This window comes from Trachymyrmex septentrionalis, unplaced genomic scaffold (genome assembly GCF_001594115.1).
Source record: "Trachymyrmex septentrionalis isolate Tsep2-gDNA-1 unplaced genomic scaffold, Tsep1.0 scaffold175, whole genome shotgun sequence".
NCBI lineage: Eukaryota > Metazoa > Arthropoda > Insecta > Hymenoptera > Formicidae > Trachymyrmex > Trachymyrmex septentrionalis.
Window position 1 is genome coordinate 26,496 of NW_017304917.1, and position 22,542 is coordinate 49,037.

The 22,542-nt window shown below is 41.3% G+C and overlaps 2 protein-coding genes across 2 annotated transcripts in view; one reads left to right on the top strand and one right to left on the bottom strand.

Moving 5' to 3' along the window:
• LOC108746500 overlaps positions 1 to 22,542 on the bottom strand; it is an 86,679-nt gene that overhangs the window by 5,696 nt on the left and 58,441 nt on the right. The gene's annotated exons all lie outside the window — the stretch shown is intronic.
• Positions 14,237 to 15,456, top strand: LOC108746518 (histone-lysine N-methyltransferase SETMAR-like). Its single transcript, XM_018483340.1, has one exon. It carries the CDS (start codon positions 14,407 to 14,409, stop codon positions 15,454 to 15,456), a length of 1,050 nt encoding a protein of 349 aa, XP_018338842.1. The 5' UTR covers positions 14,237 to 14,406.

The window sequence follows — 22,542 nt, forward strand, 5'->3', positions numbered from 1 at the left end:
AAAAACAACACACTAATGATGCCGCAGCCACCGTATTCCCCAGATCTGGCCCCCTGTGACTTTTTCTTGTTCCCGAAACTGAAGAGGCCCATAAAAGGACGACGCTACGCTACGATTGAGGAGATAAAGACGGCATCGAAGGAGGAGCTGAACAAGATCACAAAAAATAATTTTTTTAAGTTCTTCGAGGATTGGAAAAAACGTTGGCACAAGTGTATAATATCTTATGGGGATTACTTTGAAGGGGACAAAATAGATATTCATGAATAAATAAATAATTTTTGAAAAAACACAAAATTCGCGATACTTTTTGAACAGACCTCGTATATCCTCTAAAGGGGTGACGTCTCGCGGTAAGAGAGGTAATTTCGAGCATAATTTAAAAAATTCTTTACTAAAAAATTCTTTTTTTAAATAATTCTAGAATATTCTACAGATTTTCATGTATTATTACTCGCTAAATATTAACGATATATCCATAAGTACAAGTTTGACTTCGTCATTTGATGTCCTTATAACAATTGAAATTCACTTGTAACTATCTGCTGCAGAATTTGTTGTTTTTATATACGCGTTTCTACTTGATAAGTAGAATTGCTCGAAAGACTCCGAGTATTCCGTGCTCAATTCCAGTAATTGGTGATTATAATTAATACGAGACGTCGCTAGCTGTTTTTGTCTTTTTGCTCGATCTTAACGATTAGTTCGTAGAAATCCTGTGTGTATTTTATGGAGTTTTTATGGCGCAATTACGTGACTCTTATAATAGAGAATTGCCTTAATTGTTATTATTTGGTGATTAAGAAGAGAAGGTCCTTTTTCCTTATTGGTAGTGTTGCGTTTTTTTTTTAAATAAATGTTTTTTTCCTTTAAATAACTTATTTAAAGGATTATAATAGCAAGAGTGGTAATAGCGGTTTACGCAGTTGGCACGTGGTCTGTGGTAGGTAGATCGTGCTTACGGCTCGATCAGTTGTGCAGGTATAAATCGTACGGTTCCTAGCTATAGTATATGCTCTAAAGTAACGGCCTGTTTGTCAGCTTTTGACATCCGGACGTTACAATAATTTAATTAAAAATATAATTAATTTAATAAAAAAGTTATGTTCACACTTATGTTAATTTATATAGAATAGTCCATTAAAATTTAGTCTTCCGGACTCTCACAATAAGGTACACACAATAAAAGAATTGATTAAAGGTATTGAAAATTGCTTGTTTAGAAATAAAATTGATTATTTAACTAAAATTAGGAACATCGCTATTCCTGAATTCGCTTTCTCCATAATAATTCACATTTGAGGATCTCTGAAATGAAAATTAATAAGATGGTTAATTACACGACACAATGGTATAAAGAGAATGAAGAAGTGCTTTTCATACGTGCTGACAAAAACAATGTGCCAATAGCCATATAATTACCTCTTTACAATCACAAAATACAGGAGCTCCTAAACGACACTGACACATATTCGGTAGTTAAGAAAAATCCAACGTTAACAATAGAAAGACATCTAAACAATATGTTAAAAAATTGGCATAAAAAAGATTGATAAAAATTCAGATTAGTGGAGCACCTCCCTTGATCATGACATATGTTGTCAAGGTCATGACTCTGAGTGACCTTCAACAGGTTTTAGTCGTCGATCGCCTTTCGTTAAAAAGTTACCAAGAAAAGTTTTGTTATATAAAACAAAAATTCTTTAGTTTAAAATAAATTTCCTGCTTTAAAAAGTTGTTATAATAATAGTGAGACAAAAAAAGTTCTGCTACATAAAACAAAAATTCTCAGCTTTAAAGTAAATTTCTTGCTTTATAAAGTTGTAAATAGTATGGCAAAAAAATTCTGCTATATAAAACAAAAATTCTCAGCTTTAAAATAAATTTCCTGCTTTAAAAGGTTGTTTAATAGTAAGTAAAAAAAAAGTTTTGCTATATATTGTAAAACAAATATTCTCTTCTTTAAAATAAATTTCCTACTTTAAAATATTAATAGTAAGATAAATAAACAAAATAAAGGACTCTTTCAAAACATAATAACAAAACTCAATCTCGGGCGAAGTAAGAGTCAAACATATTTCTTAAATTTTCATAAAAATATATATTATATTAATAGCGATGAAGACTTGTTACATCACGTAAAAAATTGGACTATAAACTAGTAAATGAGTACGATGTTACAAGTTTCGGCTTCCGGTTTGAGCCCTCTTCAGACATTAGTATAACGAACAAGTATTAGAATCAAATCAATCGTCGCAAATGATCGCATGTTCCGAATATTATCGATTCGGGTGAGTCTTGGTCTCGAACCATAATTCCCGCATGATTGAATTGTCGTGAAGTATTACAATTATTTCGATGAAATTCTAGTTAATAAAAGGATAAAATTAAAAAACAACAAACACCACTAGCACAAGGCTACGTTTAAATGCAATAATAAAATGCTGAAGATATAACCAAAGGATAAAAATCCCAATTCTTTCATAAACTCACCAGAATCCATGTGTAAGAACTTAAACATAAATGTCCAATACGAACTAAAAACTTATGAAATACAGTAAGAAGCACCGATATGTAAGAACGACATTGTCTATTTTTATATACGTTCAGTAGTGCGGATCAACACAGACTGAGAGAGAAGACGGATTATTCTTAACCGAAAGTCAAACTCTGTTTATGATGGGAATGTAAGCTTTGTGAAGGCTATCGGTATCAGTCTGTAAATTGAGACCATTATTTTGTTTCTTGATATTAATCATCTCGGAAACCAAACGTCTCCGATAGCAAAGCTCTTCGTCTAAAATTTCGACCTCATCCCACTTAAATTCATGGTCTAGTTGTCTCCTATGCTCCGTTATCAGGCCGACGTGTTGTATCTGATGTGATTGCGATGTTCAGCAATCCTTGTCTTTAATTTTCTATCTGTCTGTCCCACGTACGAAGCGTCACAATCTCTGCATGAAATTTTGTAAACCACGTTGTTCTTCGATGTATGTGGATACACATCTTTGTGTACTTTGATGTATTTTTTGAGTTTGTTCGGACTACGGAAAGAAACCCTGATGTCGTTTTTGTTGAACCGATTGAACTTTTCTGTGTGGAGAGGGATGAACGGAACCATAAGCCACGACACCGATTCCCTCGCTTCGACATTGTCATTCAAACTGTTCTGTGTTATGTGTCTATTTCTATTCAAATTTTTTATTCCTAGGTTGATTGTGTCAAATATAAAGGATAATGGGTAGTCATTGTCTAATAAAATGTTAATGATAAGTGTCAAATTTTGTGTGTGAAATTGAACGTCCGAAAGTAAAATTGTTCTGTCAACCAGCGAAAAAATCGTCCCTCTTTTCTGTGCAATGGGGTGGTTAGAATAGAAATTCAAGAATTTTTGTTTTATATAGCAGAATTTTTTTGCCATACTATTTACAACTTTATAAAGCAAGAAATTTACTTTAAAGCTGAGAATTTTTGTTTTATGTAGCAGAACTTTTTTTGTCTCACTATTAACAACTTTTTAAAGCAGGAAATTTATTTTAAAGCAGAAAATTTTTATTTTATATGACAGAACTTTTTTTGTTAACAACTTTTTAATGAAAAGCGATCGATGGCTAAAACCTATTGGAGGTCACTGAGGGTCATGATCTTAACAACATATGTCAAGGCCAAGGTCATTGCGGGATCCTCCTCTAATCTGAATTTTTACTAAAAGATTTTATCTCAGACAAAGAACTTTTTAGTCTCCGATCTTGTGACTCAAATCTGCCAAAAACTCATGGATTAACTAAGATACACAAAAGCGGTATCCTGTTTAGGATCAGTGTGTCTTCTATAAATACATTCTTATATTCCATAGCTAGATTCCGACAAAACATAATTTCGGTATTCTCCCTGCAAAAAGATGAATCATAGCTTTGAATTTTATAAATCTTTAACTGGACAACTGAATGACAATAGATGTATCAGAGATAATGGTTTCTTTGGATGTGACTTCTCTCTTCACAAATATACCGTTAGAACTTGCAATAGACAGCGTTATAAAAAAAATGGAACTCTGTTCCGGATTTGTACTATCTTAAAAATTTGCACGTGAGCGTGTTAATGCGTGCATCTGTGCATACAAGAGATTGGCGCTAACGACTGGCGCTTCAGTCGCGCTAACTGGCAACTAGGGTAGCGCTGCCACTATAGATCCTTTTCGTGTCCGTAAATGCAACGTTTTTCTACCATTAATTCGTTGTAATTTGGGAAGTCCGTACGTGAATAAGTTCGAAAAATTAAGTTCGACAAGGAGACGTCTTTTCAAAAGAAAACTACATTGGATAGCGGCCGAGGAGACAGGGTGTATCCTTGGATTAATTGCCTGTGTCGACTGGCATAAGAATATAAGGCTTGCCGGTCGATGATCCGAGGAATCCCGGTCCACGTGCACGGGTCAGCCATTGTTGCGTACCCGTCCATCGTACGTAATTTTGACTGCGTACATAGTACCGACCTTGTTGGATATACGAGCTGTTTGCAGCGTACTGGAAGTTGGATGAGAATTCTCTGGCCCAACACATGGAAGCACTGGATGAATGTTTATAAAACCGTTGGATGAATGTTTGTAACCATTAACTACTTTATTCTTCTCTTAGGTAAGTTGCATATAATATAGCATACAAGAACGGAATCAACTCGTATAGAGGACCTCACCAACCTGACTGTGTCTGCATCTGCAAAGACAGGAAGCCTATGCGAGGACGGTATCGACGAGTATGAGGAAACAACTTTATCTGGGATTCAATTTCGCATGGACACCGATATGTATCAAAGAACTCGCACCTCTAGTAACATATACTGTTTGTATAAACGATTTAATTATATTATGATACACCTGAAGGAATTGTCATTAAAGTAACATACTCTATAGAGACTTTACACTGCCGAACAACACCTTGCTATATTCATTTAACGTAAATGTTATTACATCTGGCGCATTCCACTGATTTATGATGATTGAATTGAATGATTAAGCGCATTATTAACTTAACTATATCGACATTATTATTAGTATCATTATTATTAGTAATAATCTCTCGGTTATACTTGTGTCCGTTTATTGTGCATGTTGACTATGTTTATGTTTATATTATATTGATATTTCAATTTATGCCCATACTGTCGTTTATTATACTGCTATTCATGTATATGTTTTATATCAAGTCAGATCGAAGCTACTCGTGCTCAGAGAATTAACAATTAATCCTTCTAAGTAAAATACCGATACTTGATTTGTTATTCACAATAGAAATTATCTTTTCCTTTTAATTACGTTTTATTAATATTTCGTTACGCGTTATATTCGTTCGATTTTAACTTAATTAGCAATGCTAACCTTTCAATACTTAAATCTCTATTATGACTAATTTTAAACTTATTTGATCTGACTCTCCTATCATAGTTAATATCATTATTATAATGTTTGCATATTGTTACATCGAGTGAACTAATGTATTCATAGTTGTGTTTTAATTTTCTTTAACATTTTAATCTCATTGATTATTATATCTATTCCAAATATAGTAACTTTCTGTTTCAAGTGTGTGTCCCGTTTCTCCTCCTTAGTCAATGTGAATGAGCTCTATCAAACAAACTCCATAAAACGTGTCACAAAAATATCTAAGGATGCATTTATAAATGTGATAAAATTTGTTTTGACATCTACATATTTCACATTCAATGGAATCATCTATAAACAGACTTATGATACGACTATAGACTTCCCTCTATCCCCGAATATTTCTGATATCGTTATGGTTGATTTGAAAAAGAGGGTTTTTAATTCTCTCAGTTGCTATATATCTCTGTTTATTGCAGATACATTGACGACATATTGTATATATGATAGCTCCCATGGATTTGAGTAGGTATACTAACTCCAGGTCCTCTGCGGGGGGTACTCGTACACGCGAGAAGGTCCCCGAGAGCTGGTATCAATGTATTGTATATATGGTACACGGCGATAACCAGGGCCCTATGTTTATGTAAACATAGGACTTCAGACGATGGATTTCATAAACATGATACGCGTGATGACATTCCGCTACGCGTTTTGTATTTTTTTCGTCACTTGCCACCCTCTCCAAAAATGCATCGGTAACAAAGGCTTGCATACACTTCCCGCTTATACTTACCATCTATATTCCGCTCATGTGTCGTCATCTTTTCTGTCGCTTCCGTTGTATCTTTTTCTCACACGCAAAAATATTTTATCATACGTTTTCTATTTAATAATTTAAATAGAGAGAATGCTTAATACGGTGACATCGAGCATGAAGATGCGGGCAGCGCGCGTAATATGATAGCGCTGCGATAATAAAAAAGAAATGAATAATGTCATACATCCAGACATATAATTTAAATAAGCGTTTATTTTTATATATAACGTAATATAGTTCTTACAATATTTATAGGCAAGAACTTTAATTTAATTTAATTTCGTTAAATTCAAAACGAATTTTAAGCATCTGTTTTCGATTAACAATAAAATGTGCATTTACTTTTCGCACTAGTAGCTGTATAGGGCCGGTTCTAACCCATGAGGCTAGAAGGGAGCGCGGGGCGCGGAGGGTACTCGTTGACGCGGGCGGAGGAAGGCGCGATAGAGGGGGAAGGTGCGGGAAGTCCCGGCGGCATCGCTGTAATAGGACCCAGGTCGATTGATTACATAAACAATTTTCTTATTTTTTTTCATCCACCGCCGCCACCGCCGCCGCCGCCTCCGCTGCTGCGGACCCCGCGTCCATCCCAAAAATGTGTAGATAACAAGGGTTTGCACGTTAGAGAAAGATAGAGCGTGCATAACGCTTTACATGACACAATATTATCTGGCATGTGTCAGATTAAAGGATGGAAGAAATGAATCCTTTTTTTTTATGGCGCATTTTTTTCAATACGGTTTTTTATTAGCACGTCGAGGCATAGGATGGATGGAAAGTAAAATAAAGTACATATATATAAAATGATGTGGATAAAAATTTTTTATTCGCCTCTTATTATATCGTTTTTTTTCTCATATTTTATTACATTTTTTTTCGCGATTGACAGCATTCGAGTGCAATCAACGGTTCGAACATCGCTAGCTATGGCTTATATTTTGATGGCATTGATGACGTTGATGATGATGAACATGTTGACGATTTTAATGATGTCGATGAGGAACATGTTGGCGATTTTGATGCTTTTTCATCTGGACATTCCCAATATCTCCCATATCTTTTTCCCTCAATGGTGGTGGTGGACTTGACGGACCTTGGTGACAAGGGACGGTACCCCTTGCGCTCGATCGATTTTCGATGTATATATTCTTTTACACGATCCATATCTTATCACTCGTAATCGAAATTTACGATTGAAAGAAAAAAGTTATATACTATACACTGTTTATATACACTATCAGGTCGATGCCACATCGCGATGCGTACGAGAAGCGCCGATGTTCGGCTGCTAAGCAAAACATAACTGTTCTACAGTAAAATGAAAGTGATATTTCAGTGAAAAGTATAAAAACACACTGCGTTCTCACAACCCTTAAATTTCTTCGAAGAAGTGTCGATAACGATTTTTTTCTGAGAAGAGATAGCGAGAGAGATCGATGACATGTAGCGACGCGTTAAAAAAAGCGTTGATGCTGTTTATATTATATAAACTAGAATCGCTCGCAATGCTGCCTTCTAAATAAAGTATGACCCAATAGGCAAAGAGACAAAAAGTCACAATTGAAATATATAATGAGTTATAAGCGCTCAATTCCGCAGTTGATGCCCTGGAAGATGAACGAATCGGTCGCAATAAGAATAGTGAAAAAAAAGTATGGTTGATCATCGTGCGAACGTTGAGGACATAGCCATAGTCGAGCACATTAGAAACGTGGATCCGGAACAGTTCGCGAATATTAGAGACGAAGTGTTCGAAGTGTTAGAAAAAATGGATGTAGATTTTGAAGAAATAATGGACCAAGATTCCGACGAAGAAGTGCTATCTGACGATACTGGTTATGTTAGCGACTTGAGCGAGCGCGATACAGATCACGCAGAAAAATTTGTACCGTCTCCAGAAATCCGCGCACTAAACGGCCGTACTAAACACTGCATGATCCAATGCTACTATACAACGAGTGGTACCTTAAATGTGTGTGCAACATGCATGATACGTTTGGCTGACACCGATGTTGTAGGAATGTATCTTGTAAGGAAGCACGATATCGATTATATTGCGCTAGGCGGCCGGTCTTGCACGAATCGTGGAATGCAAATGTACACTATATCCATGCAACAAGTGCCCACATTGCACACATTGAAAAACTATTGTGAACAGTATTGTGAGCGAGACACTACTGAAAAATATGTGGGAAGACTGTAACGTAGATGATGTGTTGTATGTTCTCGGTAATCTGCAAAAAAGAGACATAGGTGCACGAATATCGCCAGTGCAATTCCTACGCGATGGTGAATTAGGTATACGTGGTGAGAAACATGGAACAATTATCAGACAGCCCGTTTTCTGACTGGTCTTTACTCGTGCGACAGAAAGTGTATCTACGGTTGCGAGACAAATGTTACGAGGACGATGAATATGAAAAGAGGCATTGAATAGAAATGGAATAGAAATGTCAATGTAATAAAGGACGATTATTATTGGCAAAGAAAATCTCAGATAAGAGCCAAGGTTGGTGCATCTGCATTAAGATTCCTGCAGACAGTGAAAAGTGTGTCGAACTGCTAATTATTGACAATATATGGATGGAGTTTCGTGATCGCGATCTTGCACCAAAACTATTTTTCGACAGATGCGACGATCAATGCTTTGAGTGTGAACAATGCATTTTTGTAAACAAACATAATGAAAAAGTGTTAGAACATTATGATTTTCTAGATATGTCGCGGTGCTGCAACATGTGTGAACGAGTCACGTGCAAGTGCTCCGTAGAAGAGTGTGACTTGATCTAAAGAAAAAAAAAACATGGAAAATCACGAGCGAGTGGAACGCGAACTGTTGGAGCAGTGCAGCCAGGTCGCTACTCTGGTGGAATGTTTCGCGTGGCTGCAACGATGCGACGAGTACATCGAGCGGCTCGAAGAACTTTGTCGTGCCAAGCGTCCGCACATCGCCGTTGGACACAGACAATCCATGGTGGCGAGGATTGCGCGACTCGCGGATGTAAAGATACAATTAGAGCGACGTTTCGTGCACCTTGGTGGCGGGTACGCGAGTAAGAAAACGACGAAAGATCTCTCGTCTGGCGAGAGATCGACACCGCGTTTGAAAGCCGTATATCGACGGATGCTATGGTCAACGTCGATTACATCGAGCAGCGGCGGTTTTTGCAAGACGCGAGAGAAATAGTGCTCGAACGTGCGAGACGCCGTAGAAAGACATGGTAGTGCAAAAGTGAACACTGCGTTAAACGGCAAATTTATAACAAATAACAAACATGATATTAAGAGTATAAACACTAAGAACCGCGAGATATACCGATACACCGATTTGCGCGAGTGGTACGAGCAGCATATCTTCGAGCCCACGTTGACATCACTCGAAAAGTTCCAGGAACGCGACAGCGGATGGGCATTGTCACGAATCCTCAATTTGGTAGTGAATGTGAACAAATTAAATCCCATGCGTGCGGGATGTTAGTTCGAAGTGCCACGGGAAATAGCGACGAAACGAGCGGTGATCAATGTTAGAACGACGGACAATGCGTGCTTCGCACGGTCGGTAGTCGCCGCTCTGTACTCGGCTGAAAAGTATACGGAGATAGAGTCGTATCCGCATTATACGACGGCGCTGAATCTCGCGGGTATCGAATTTCCGATAACGTTCAAAGACATTCCGAAATTCTAACGGTTGAATGCGGTGTCGATCAATGTATACGGTATCGAGAATAAACAAGTCCTTCCCCTGCGGCTCACCAGTGACAAGAAGGACAAGTATGTCAATCTCCTGTACATGCAAGATCCACGCGACGACGGTGTCGGCCACTTTGCTTGGATAAAAAATCTGTTGCGTCTCGTGAGCTCGCAATTAAGCAAAAAAGAGCACAAGAAATATTTCTGTGACCGGTAAGTACACATGAAAAAATTATTATAATTTTCCGTCTTGCTAATAAAATAATTGTAACTGTTATAATTTTTTGTTTTTTTCAGATGCTTGCATTACTTCGGCACAAAAGAGAAATTGCAGTTGCACACAATGGACTGCCAGAAGATCAACGATTGCGCTATTCGACTACCGAGCGAGGACGAAAAGTGGCTCGAATTTGGGAACAACTGCAACAAGGAGCGCGTCCCATTCGTCGTCTACGCCGACCTGGAGTGCGTTTTACGGAAGACGGAATCCGACAGGAAAGATGCGTCGTCGTAAGCGTATCAACAGCATGAGCTCTTCAGCATAGGCTACTACATGCGTTGCTCGTACGATGACGCGTTATCATCGTATCAGTTCCGTCGCGATAAAGATTGTATAGCGTGATTCGCGCGACAACTCAACGATTTGGCGAATCGCGTGAAAAATATCATATCCGCCAACGTGCCCATGGAAACGTTGTCGAAAGAACAATAAGAAGCGTACCGTAGCGCGACGCGTTGTCACATTTGCGAGAAATCATTGGCGTCGGACGACAGGCGGGTACGCGATCATTGCCACTTAACCGGTAGATACTGCGGTCCAGCGCATTCAAACTGTAATTTAAATTATAAAAATTCATTATATATTCCGATCGTTTTTCACAATTTATCGGGCTATGACGCGCATTTTATAATTAAGGAAATCGCTACAGCATATGAAGGACACGTAGATGTATTACCAATAACCAAAGAAAAATACATCTCCTTCACAAAACATGTCGATAGCACTAAAGATAAAACTGAAAATAATTCTCAAAGAAATTGTGTAAAATTACATTTTATTGATTCTTTCAAATTTCTCAGTACAAGCCTCGATAAATTAGTGTCGTATCTTGATGAAGACAAATTAAAAATTATACGTTCAAAATTTTCAACACTACCGGATAATGAATTTGAATTACTGACTCGTAAAGGTGTCTTTCCGTACGAGTACGTTGACTATGCCGAAAAATTGCAGGACATGCGCTTATCACCGCGCGAATCTTTTTACAGTTCGTTAACGTGCAATACCGTATCCGAGAGCAATTACGCTCACGCGGCGAACATATAGCAGCGATTCTCCATCCGAATGCTCGGCAAGTACAGTGATCTGTACTTGAAAACCGATGTCTTGTTATTAGCTGACATTTTCGAAAATTTCCGCGAAAGTTGCGTCGCGAGTTACGGTCTCGATCCCGCACATTATTACACCTTGCCTGGTTTCACGTGGGACGCGATGTTGAAACATACGCGTGTAAAGTTTGAGTTGCTCACTGATATTGACATGATCATGTTCATCGAGCGCGGTATACGCGGTGGTTTCAGTCAATGTTCAGGCAGATATGCGCAGGGTAATAACAAGTACATGCATTCGTACGACCCGTCGGAACCGTCGTCGTACTTGATGTACTACGACGTTAACAATTTATACGGGTGGGCGATATCAACCATTGCCATACGCCAAATTTCAATGGGTTGAAGACGCTGCGAACTTCGACGCGAGCGCGATCGCTCTGGATTCGCCTACCGGTTACATTCTCGAAATCGATCTCGAGTATCCGCAGCATATACACGACCGACACACTGACCTACCGTTCTGTCCGATGCGCGATAACCCGTCCGGCAAGCGCGAACATAAACTTTTAGCGACGCTGTACGATAAACAGAGTAACGTCATCCACTACCACAACCTGCAGCAATGTACTCGTCACGGTCTTCGCGTAACAAAGATCCATCGGGTGCTACAATTCGCGCAATCTCCATGACTTCGCGATTACATTGAACTTAATACAAATTTCAGAACGCGCGCGAAAAACGATTTCGAAAAAAATTTGTATAAATTAATGAACAACGCGGCATTCGGTAAAACTATAGAGAATGTGCGCAACCCCGCTGACGAAAATTATTAACAAAATGGGATGGGCGATACGGCGCGGAGGCAATGATTGCAAAACCAAATTTCCACAGCCGTAACGTCTTTGCGGAAAATTTAATAGCCGTCGAACTGCGCAAACTCGAGGTGAAGTTCGACAAGCCGATTTACGTGGGTATATGTATACTTGACATATCGAAAGTCTGCTTGTACGAATTTCACCACGAGTATATGTTACCACTGTTTCGCGACAAATGTAAAATAATGTACACCGATACAGACAGTCTTATATACCGCGTCGAGTGCGAGGATATTTACGAGACTATAAAACGCAATATCGCTAGATTCGACACGAGCGATTATCCAACAGACAACGCGTATGCCTCTCGCGAATAAAAAAGTACCCAGTCTGATGAAGGACGAAAACGGTGCGATAATGACCGAATTCGTTGGTCTCAGAGCGAAGATGTATGTGGTGAGGATGAATGGCAAGAAGGATACTAAGAAGGTGAAAGACGTAAAGAGTAACGTCGTAGAGCAAACGATAACGTTCGACGATTACACGCAATGTTTGAACGAAGAGATCGAAATGACTCGTCGTCAATCATATATACGATCTATTCTGCAGGAGGTATACACGATATCCGAATCGATAATTAATCAGAATAATGAGACAAAGCCATATTGCAACAATTTAATTAATCCTATTATAACAATAAATAATTGTCGTTATTAAACAATAATTTGATATTGTAGCAGTGAACCTAGACCGTGCAAATATTGGGAGTATAAATAAGTTTCCGCCGTTTGACAAACAATGGCGCTACCAGTATGTTATAGTTAAAATTGTCAGCTGTAAAACGTCATATCGTAAGGTTGGACATCTGGCAAGAACATAACCTTGAAATATTAGCGATTTTGCATTAGCATCTTATATCTTTTTTCGTGCGAAAATGTCGAGTTTTGAGCCGAATAAGCATCATTTGCGGGAGCTTTTGATTTACTTCTTTAATTTGAAGAAATCTGCAGCTGAGGCGCATCGATTGCTTGTAGAAGCACATGGTGAGTCTGCCTTAAGTGAGAGAAGTTGCCGTGAGTGGTTTCAAAAGTTTAAGAACGGTGAATTTGATGTCGAAGACAAAGTACGTAGCGGAAGGCCGAAAGTGTACGAAGACGCGGAATTGGAAGCATTATTGGATGAAGATTCGTGCCAAACGCAAGAAGCACTTGCACTTACATTAGGAGTGACTCAACCAGCAATTTCACATCGCTTAAAATCGTTGGGAATTATTCAAAAGCAAGGAAATTGGGTTACATATGAACTGAAGCCGAGAAACGTTGAATGCCGATTTTTCACATGTGAAATGCTGCTTGCCAGGCATAAACGAAAGGGTTTTTTGCACCATATAGTCACTGGTGATGAAAAATGGATCCACTACGATAACCCAAAGAAGAAGAAATCATGGGGACCACCTGGCCATGCTTCAACATCGACAGCCAAGCTGAACATTCATGGGAAAAAGCTCATATTGTGTATTTGGTGGGATCAGCTAGGTGTCGTTTATTATGAGTTGCTCATGCAAACCGAACGAAACCATTACTGGAGCTCTCTACCGAACACAATTGATGAGATTGAGCCGAGCACTCAAGGAAAAACTATTACTCCACTACTACTCCAGACACGACGAAGTTATTCTTCTGCATGATAATGCTCGTCCACATGTTGCGGCGTCGGTCAAAACCTACTTGGAAACACTCAATTGGGAAGTTTTATCCCGCCCGCCGTATTCACCAGACATTGCTCCTTCTGATTAAGTTTTATCCCGCCCGCCGTATTCACCAGACATTGCTCCTTCTGATTACTACCTGTTTCGATCGATGGCGCATGGCCTGTCTGAGCAACACTTCACATCATATGAAGATACCAAAAATTGGGTCTATTCGTGGATAGCTTCAAAAGATGAAGCGTTTTTCCGACGCGGTATCCGTATGCTGCCAGAAAGATGGGAAAAAGTAGTGGCTAGCGATAGACAATATTTCGAATAAAACATTAGGTACCGTTCTTTCATAATAAATGCCCAATTTTTGATAAAAAACGGCGGAAACTTATTTATACTCCTAAATTGTAAATTTTATTTTATTTTTTTATACCTTTTCTCTACAGTTTGTTTATCTATTTTCCTTTTTTCTCTATTTTATATATATTATAACACATCGGTCAATAAGTCCCCGGTCTGACACATAGAGAGCGCCACTAACACAAAAAGTACATAGTGGTTCGAAAGAACAGACCCTTTTAGGCGTACTGTCAAATGTATATGTCATTCGGATCATTATTGTGTGAGTTATTGAAGCTTTAGTGACGCTAATTTGGTTATTTTCATAACAATGGAAAAAAAGGAATTTCGTGTGCTCATTAAACACTGCTTTTTGATGGGAAAAAACACCGTTGAGGCAAAACAGTGGTTGGACAAACATTATGGCACCTCTGCCCCAGGCAAATCAACAATTATCGACTGGTATGCTGATTTTAAACGCGGTCGTACGGACACCGACGATGCACACCGCTCTGGTCGCCCAAATGAGGCAGTTGTCCCCGAAAAAATCAAGCAGGTCCATAAATTGGTTTTGTCCGACCGTAAATTAAAGCTGGATGATATTGCTGACATCGTAAAGATATCCAAGGGAAGTGTTTTTACCATTTTACACGATCATTTGTCGATGCGGAAGCTGTGTTCGAAGTGGGTGCCGCGTTTGCTCACTGTGGATCAAAAACAACAACGCGTCGATGATTCCGAGAGCTGTTTGGCCATGTTTCAGAAGGATCGGAAAGATTTTTTGCGTCGGTATGTGACCATGGACGAAACATGGATTCACCACTTCACACCCGAGTCGAATCGGCAGTCAGCTGAGTGGACTGCAGCCGGTGAAAGCCGCCCCAAGCGACCAAAAACTCAAACGTCGGCCGGCAAGGTTATGGCATCTGTATTTTGGGATGCCCATGGTATCCTTTTCATTGACTACCTCGAAAAGGGTGGGCGCATCAATAGCGAATATTACATGGCACTACTGACGCGTTTAAAGGCCGAAATCGTCGAAAACCGACCCCATATGGCGAAGAAAAAAATCATTTTTCACCAGGACAATGCACCGTGTCACAAGTCGATGGCAACGATGGTTAAATTGAACGAGTTGGGCTTCCAGCTGCTCCCGCACCCACCGTATTCGCCAGATTTGGCCCCCAGCGACTATTTCCTATTCGCTGAGCTCAAAAAAATGCTCGCTGGGAAGAAATTTCGATCGGATGAGGAGGTCATCGCCGAAACTGATGCGTATTTTGAGGGTCAGCCAAAATCGTTCTACAAAACCGGCATCGAACGTTTGGAAAGGCGTTGGACTGATTGTATTGCCTTAAAAGGAACCTATATTGATGAATAAATTCGAATTTTTATGTAACACTTGTGTTTTCTTTGCTAGACCGGGGACTTATTGACCGATGTGTTATATATATATATATATATATATATATGTTTGTGCGTGCGCGCGTGCGTGCGTGTATATTACTTTCTTCTACAGAGCATCTTCTTACAATAAACTCCGTCATACATCTTGTATATTGGGAAAAAGATTAACACTAACTCCTACAACTTAAAAATATCTGGATGTCGGAATCGGGGTGGGATCCTTTTGTGGAAATTGCAATTGGTGAGAACCATGTAACAACGTAATCGTGCAATAAGGCGAACTTTCATCAAAAGATGCGGGGATATTGAGCGGTTCGTGCAATCAATCGCACCTTTATCATTATCGATCCATGATCTTGTGATAGAAATCATAAAAATGCGTGATGTGAATGTGGTCAAATAAACATTGTGCAATAAATGTCTTCATATGAAGCCATCAACCGTGCTCTTCATGTTCGAACTCGAACATTGCGTCGAGAACGTATATTTTGAGCTGTGCGAGTATATCGTCAATAAAATATTTAAACATTTTGTAACACTTTTAGGTGAAAATTGTATCATAAATGTGATGTTGTAGATTTTTTGCGCGAAATTTATAATAAAAAAAATCAAATATAGAGTTAATAGTTTATGCTTAGACAATATTGTAAATAGTGCGAGTAGCTGTATAGGGCCGATTCTAACCTATGGGGCTAGAGGGGAGCGCGGGGCGCGGGGGGTACGCGGCGGCGGTGGCGGCGGCGACAACGGTAACGCTGAGATCTTCTAGCGCCTTCCCCCTCTACCGCACCTTCCTCCGCGCTAATCGATGATCACGAACGGGTCATTACGTAAAAAAGTTGTAAAGGTGAGACTTGGCTCGAGATACTCGTATCCATAGTAGTTTTTGCAGAAACGCGCGTACAAATCATACAGAATCGCACATCTGTTTTTATCAAAATATAGATTCAAATCATCGTACGGATAACATTCCGTATTCAGGTTTAGCATTGGTTAATTTGCAGTGGTCGACTCGACTTACATCCTCAGACATGATATTTTTTCGATCTGTTTGCATAGCGAAAATGACGCGGCTTCTCGAGCTGACTAGCCTTGAGCGTCTTGATGGCTCACGAATGCTTGGATGTGCTCTGCAAGAGCGGAAACTCGTACAGATCCCAAGAGCGAAAAGCTATGCTCTCCAAGATATCATCCGCTCTCCACGCAGTATCGACAACTTATTTATCTCGCTCAATAACACATGCGGCATTCGCCACTGTACTTTGAATAATTCGAGTGTCGGCTCTGTCGCCGAATCTCTCGTCAGACAATTGTTGTCGTTGCGCGCTCGTATTAAAATCAATTCGTGACGAGCGTTGATCACCACACGTCTGTAATCTTCGCAAAATCCCAGCAGTACGTAGAGTGGTACACAGAAATTAAAGTATCCGGCTGCAGTAGTCTGCGCATCCCAGCCTGCATTCCGCAGAATCACGCTTCTGTCGGATGACACTGTTACATAGTTTTTGATCGTGCTAATTATGCCCACGTTTCTGTTACGATCAATCTCCACACCATTGAGTTCATATCGAATCTCATCGAATATAAACGCAACGCAATTATTTCTCAATGACACGTTAGCACCCTGGACTACTTTGTTCTTTATCAGTTTTCCCTCGACGTATAGAAAGCTTTCATAAGGCAATGTGTATAGATCCTGTTGCTGTATGGGTATTCTTATCTCGTCGCTGTACCCGAACGTTGGGTTGGCGAACGGGTTGTACGTGTGAGTCTCAATCTTGACGATGCGATCGTCGAAGATCGGCTCGTCTTTAATGTTTAGGATATCAGTCATCTCAAATATTGAGCACCGCGAATCCCAAAGACTTTAAAAATGTAACGTTCGACGCGCTGAGCTTCTTCTTCTTTCTAATGCAGTTGGATGAGCGAGTGTTGTATCGAGCTGTGATGTCGTTGGCCTCGTAAAGAATACGTTATCTCTCTGCGTGCGCTCCGTTTCGTTCAACACGAGCATCTCATGCTCACATTATCACTGCAGACATCGTACGTGCAATCTAACGGTGATCTCTTCTCCTCGAATATCGAGTAATCGTCCGTTCTGGTCGACGACGCGTATCGTTAGATCCGTACTGCTCCGTGCGATGATCGGTAGGTAAATGATCTGAGCCGGCCTTTCCGATATTTTATATCCTGGCGGCACGCTCGATGAAAATTCGTGTATCGTGTGCGCGCTTTTGCCGTTGCTGTACGCACTCGCGGTCACGTTGCACTCTACGCGGATAACGTTTACATTCATTATATTGATCGACATGTCCGATTGGTGCCATCTTCGCGGTCGCAGTATACGCTTCGACAAGAATCCCAGCAGCGATCCAATGCTTTTGGACTTGTCAAAGTTTATTCTGTACGCACATCTAATCTCGCATCTCATCGTGTTGTAGTTTGCGCGGAGCGTAATCGGGTATTCTTCCCATTATCATCATCGGTGTCATTGTTGTTATTGTCACCGTGCACTACGTCAACGGTTTCAAGCGCGTCGCGGTGCGGACGTTTCCGTAAAATCGCGCGTTTCAGAAATTTATTTATGTCTCGCACTTCGTACGAACTTTCGGGAATTGTAATTTCCGCATCATCTTTATCAAAATAAAATTTGTTGTTCGATTTATTCACGTTCGGTATCGTGTGATAAGTCTCAAAAATCGCCCGACCGAGCTCGTAATCGCCATCACTCAAATCTATGGCGGGAAAGTAGTTTCCCGCGAGGACAGTGCTCTTCCCGCTCAGCGTAAGCGTCAGCGACATGACGGTGTTCGACTAATACTAAGATTTCACAGCATCTCGCCGAGCTTTTTAAATTCACGCGCGTCTATCGTTTGTAGAAACCGCAGGCACATCTGTCCGCAGAAGAAGCTCTGATCGTACGTCTGATAGGACGTACGATTGTACTCTATCGTCGTAGCACCGTTCCCGAAATATCGCACCAGTTCCTTAGGAGGTCGAAGATTACCGAAACTGTCAAAGTATACGACGCGGTTGTTCTTCTTCGCGTACGCTACTCAGTGAGTACCAGGCCTCGTCGCATCGTCCAGATTCACGATACCGCTTTCGTTTCGACGCGCACTGCTCGTCGATAACGCGTTACGCATGAAAACGCCTCTAAAGTATGGTATGCGCATACGTCTCGCGAGCTCGTTTAATTCCACATTGGTAGTTGCGTCAGACGGCATTTTTATCGTCTCTTTGGCGTTTTTTTTTTTCTTTGCAGCTGCACCCTGTCCATGTTTGTACGGGCCGAGATACAGTCCGCGTCCGTATTTGTACGGAGCAAGATACAGTCCGCGCCCCTGTTCCATCGCGCGGCCATGACGTTGCAGCTCTTCGAGCTGACGTCGTGCGGCTTTGTTGTAGTTTACCGTTTTCGCTACACTGGCCGCTCCGCCGATCAAGGACCCGAGCGCGCCCAACATTGGCAGAAACGGTAAAGCACTATCTCGTTTCGCGTTGGAAGTATCCGCTTTTTCGTCGTCTTTTTCTTCGTCGTCATCGTCTTCTTCTTCGGTTTCATGCTCATGCCGATCTTGGTCTTGGCTTTCATCGCTGCCCAGACGGCAGCAGCGGCGGCTCTCTCGCCCAGAGCCGAATCACTCGCGGTAATGCGTTTCCGCGCCTTCGCGGCTAGTATATTGTCTGCCATGTGTCTATCGGTGAGATCGTTGCTGTGCGAATACGCAATGTCGTGTTCTCGACACACCGCGTCCAGTGGATTTATGCTCGCGTCACCTCTGGCTAATCGCTTCGCAAGTCGAGTGCCTGGGCCGCAAAACTGGTAGCCCGGAATATGTAACTCGAAAGGAAGCGCGTTTACCGCTCGATTCAACAGACTACCGCCCGACACTGATATTCGTTACAGTCCTTTATCTTGGGTGCGGGACCATCGATGTGCGTTCGCTGCCACGGCTGATTGTAGTGCTCGTCGCACCGACGATAGGTTCGAACCTCCGAATCTTCACGTGTTCCGGAAGCTGGTCCCAGACGTGTTCGATGTAATCGCCGTACACGCGTAAGAGTATGACCTTCTGTATACGAGGTCTGTTCAAAAAGTATCGCGAATTTTGTGTTTTTTCAAAAATTATTTATTTATTCATGAATATCTATTTTGTCCCCTTCAAAGTAATCCCCATCAGATATTACACTTGTGCCAACGTTTTTTCCAATCCTCGAAGCACTTCAAAAAATTATTTTTTGTGATCTTGTTCAGCTCCTCCTTCGATGCCGTCTTTATCTCCTCAATCGTAGCGTAGCGTCGTCCTTTCATGGGCCTCTTCAGTTTCGGGAACAAGAAAAAGTCACAGGGGGCCAGATCTGGGGAATACGGTGGCTGCGGCATCATTAGTGTGTTGTTTTTGGTCAAAAATTCGCGCACAAGCAACGATGTGTGAGCAGGGGCGTTATCATGGTGCAAAAGCCAATTTTTGTTCTTCCACAAATCCGGGCGTTTCTGGCGGATTGCTTCGCGCAAATTGCGCATAACTTGCAGGTAATATTCCTTATTGACCGTTCCGATTGGCCAATACTATTTTCTTCACTTCATCAATGTTTTCGTCTGTTGTTGACGTGCTCGGGCGTCCGGCACGCTCTTCGTCGTTCACATCTTCTCGGCCCTCTGAGAACATTTTGTACCACCGATAAACGTTGCTTCGGTCCAAGGTAGCTTCACCATATGCCACAGTCAACATTCGGAATGCGTCCGCGCACTTAATTTTGTTTTTCACACAAAATTTGATACAGATTCTTTGATCCATTTTTTGGAATAAGCAAAAATCGAAGACGAGCCAAAACACGTGCAAGCAAAGCAGCTGTCAAAAATTAACTGAACATTCAAAATGGCCGAACTTGTCGGCATAAGTGAGAGACATGAGTACCAACATAACGCCACAAAAAAATCGAAAATCGAATATACGTAACCCGCGGAAATTCAAAATTCGCGATACTTTTTGAACAGACCTCGTATATTGTAACTACTCGGCGCTCAAGTTTCGAATATCGGAAGAATGACTCAGCGAGCGAGATACATTTTGCTACTGCGCGATTCGCGGGATTTGCACGTCTTTAAATAGTCGTTCGAGAGCGCACAGCCTGTAGTGAGCATGAAATTCGTGCTACAACCGCTGACGATACGCGTTACAAACTGTGACGCGAAATCGCGAATGATGGAAGATAGCGCGGAGAAGCGCAAGCACGGCGAAATGCTGCTACTATACGCGCGATCATTTGTGGCCCGTCGAATTGCGGTAAAACCAACGTTCTCATAAGCTTACTCGAGAGCCCGAATGGTGTACGTTTCGAGAACGTGTACGTCTATTCGAAATCGTTGCAACAGATAAAGTATCGATATCTCGAAAATTTATGTCTATCGACGAAATCGGCTACTTTACGTTCTCCAACAACAGCGACGTCGTTCCACCGAGTGAGGCGCGTCCGAATTCTATTTTTATCTTTGATGACGTGGCATGCGACAAGCAGGATGCGGTGAGAGAATACTTTTCGATGGGTCACCACGCGTTGACTGCTTCTATCTCTGTCAGACGTACGCGAGGATACCTAAACATCTGATACGCGACAACGCGAACCTTCTGATCCTGTTCAAATAGGACTGTACTAACTTGAAGCACGTTTACAACAATCATGTAAATACCGACATGTCGTACAATGAATTTTGCGCGTTGTGCCACGCCTGTTAGCAACAAAAATATGGATTCGTAGTGATAGACAAAGACAGTGCGCTCACAAATGGACGATACAGAAAAAGATTTAAAGAGTTCGCGATACCGTAATGCGACCAGTCGTTGTCGATACTTAGTTACAGACGAACATAGCAGATGTGCGCGAGCGTGAAAAAATCGCGAGAGCGATCGAGAAAAAGAGCGAGCCGATCCGCAAGAAACATCGCGCTCTGAAGACCGGTAGAATCGAGGAAGGCATCGCGTTGGATAGAGCCTTTTAAACCTCTTATCGAGGCGCAGCAACTTTTCGCCGACAGCCCCGGCGTGCGCGACAAAGAGAGACTCGCGCGACGAAGATACAGCGTCTGCCCATAAACGCGAGAGGAAGGAGGAAGAGGAACAAGAGGAGAGAGAAGAAGCAAGCGAGACGTTCGAGCGTTCCATGACTCTGCATAAATCCAATGATCGATCGCACGATGATGTACAACCAATAACCTCCATCCCGCGTGCCAAAATCATACCGACGATAGAGTCGTTGGAGAACATTTTCGAAACGACGGAAGACTCGCTAGCGACGAAGGTTCAAAATTAGCTGCAAACTTCGGAAGGTCGAGAGGCGTTACGAGCTGGTTTGGGCTCGCTGGTTCAAAAGTACGTCGAGGCTGTCTTGAGGGGAGCGCGAGATAAAGAGAGCGGTATAGATCATGTGTACGGCGTTTACCTACACAAGGATGGGCTGATGTTTGGCAATAAACGTTTCGACGTGGATGACGCGGACAACATAATTATCGACGGCGTACGATACGCCGGTGCACCAGGTCTTTACGAGTTGATTTTCAAGAGAATTCCCGACGATGCCTTCTACATGGAAGACGATATGCACAAGTACAAGAGCATGCTGTTGGTGACGAACGCGCACAAACACAAGTATCATTCGCAGGGCCGATTATTGAGCAACAGAGGATACAAATACAAACACGTAATCGCGCCGTTGATGTCGGTCACACCCAAGAAACAGAAGAAATCTGGAAAGGGATTACGTCACGCAATGACATTGAACGACAACGCAATCGATTACGTGCACTGGGATAATCCCAACGAGCTGGTGGATCGTCTACGATTGCTCGACGCTTCGCATCGAGCAGGCAACAACGCTCACGACAACGAGATGCTGTCGATCATCGAGGAACTTCGCGAAGCTGGTCTTATTATAAATTAAATCGCGTATTCATAAAACGAGTGACACCAGCGAGAAAAAATACATTAATTTCTTGTACTCTGTGTATTACACGTCGAATCATGAAAAAGTAATCCCATGAAAAGAGAGAAAAAATTAG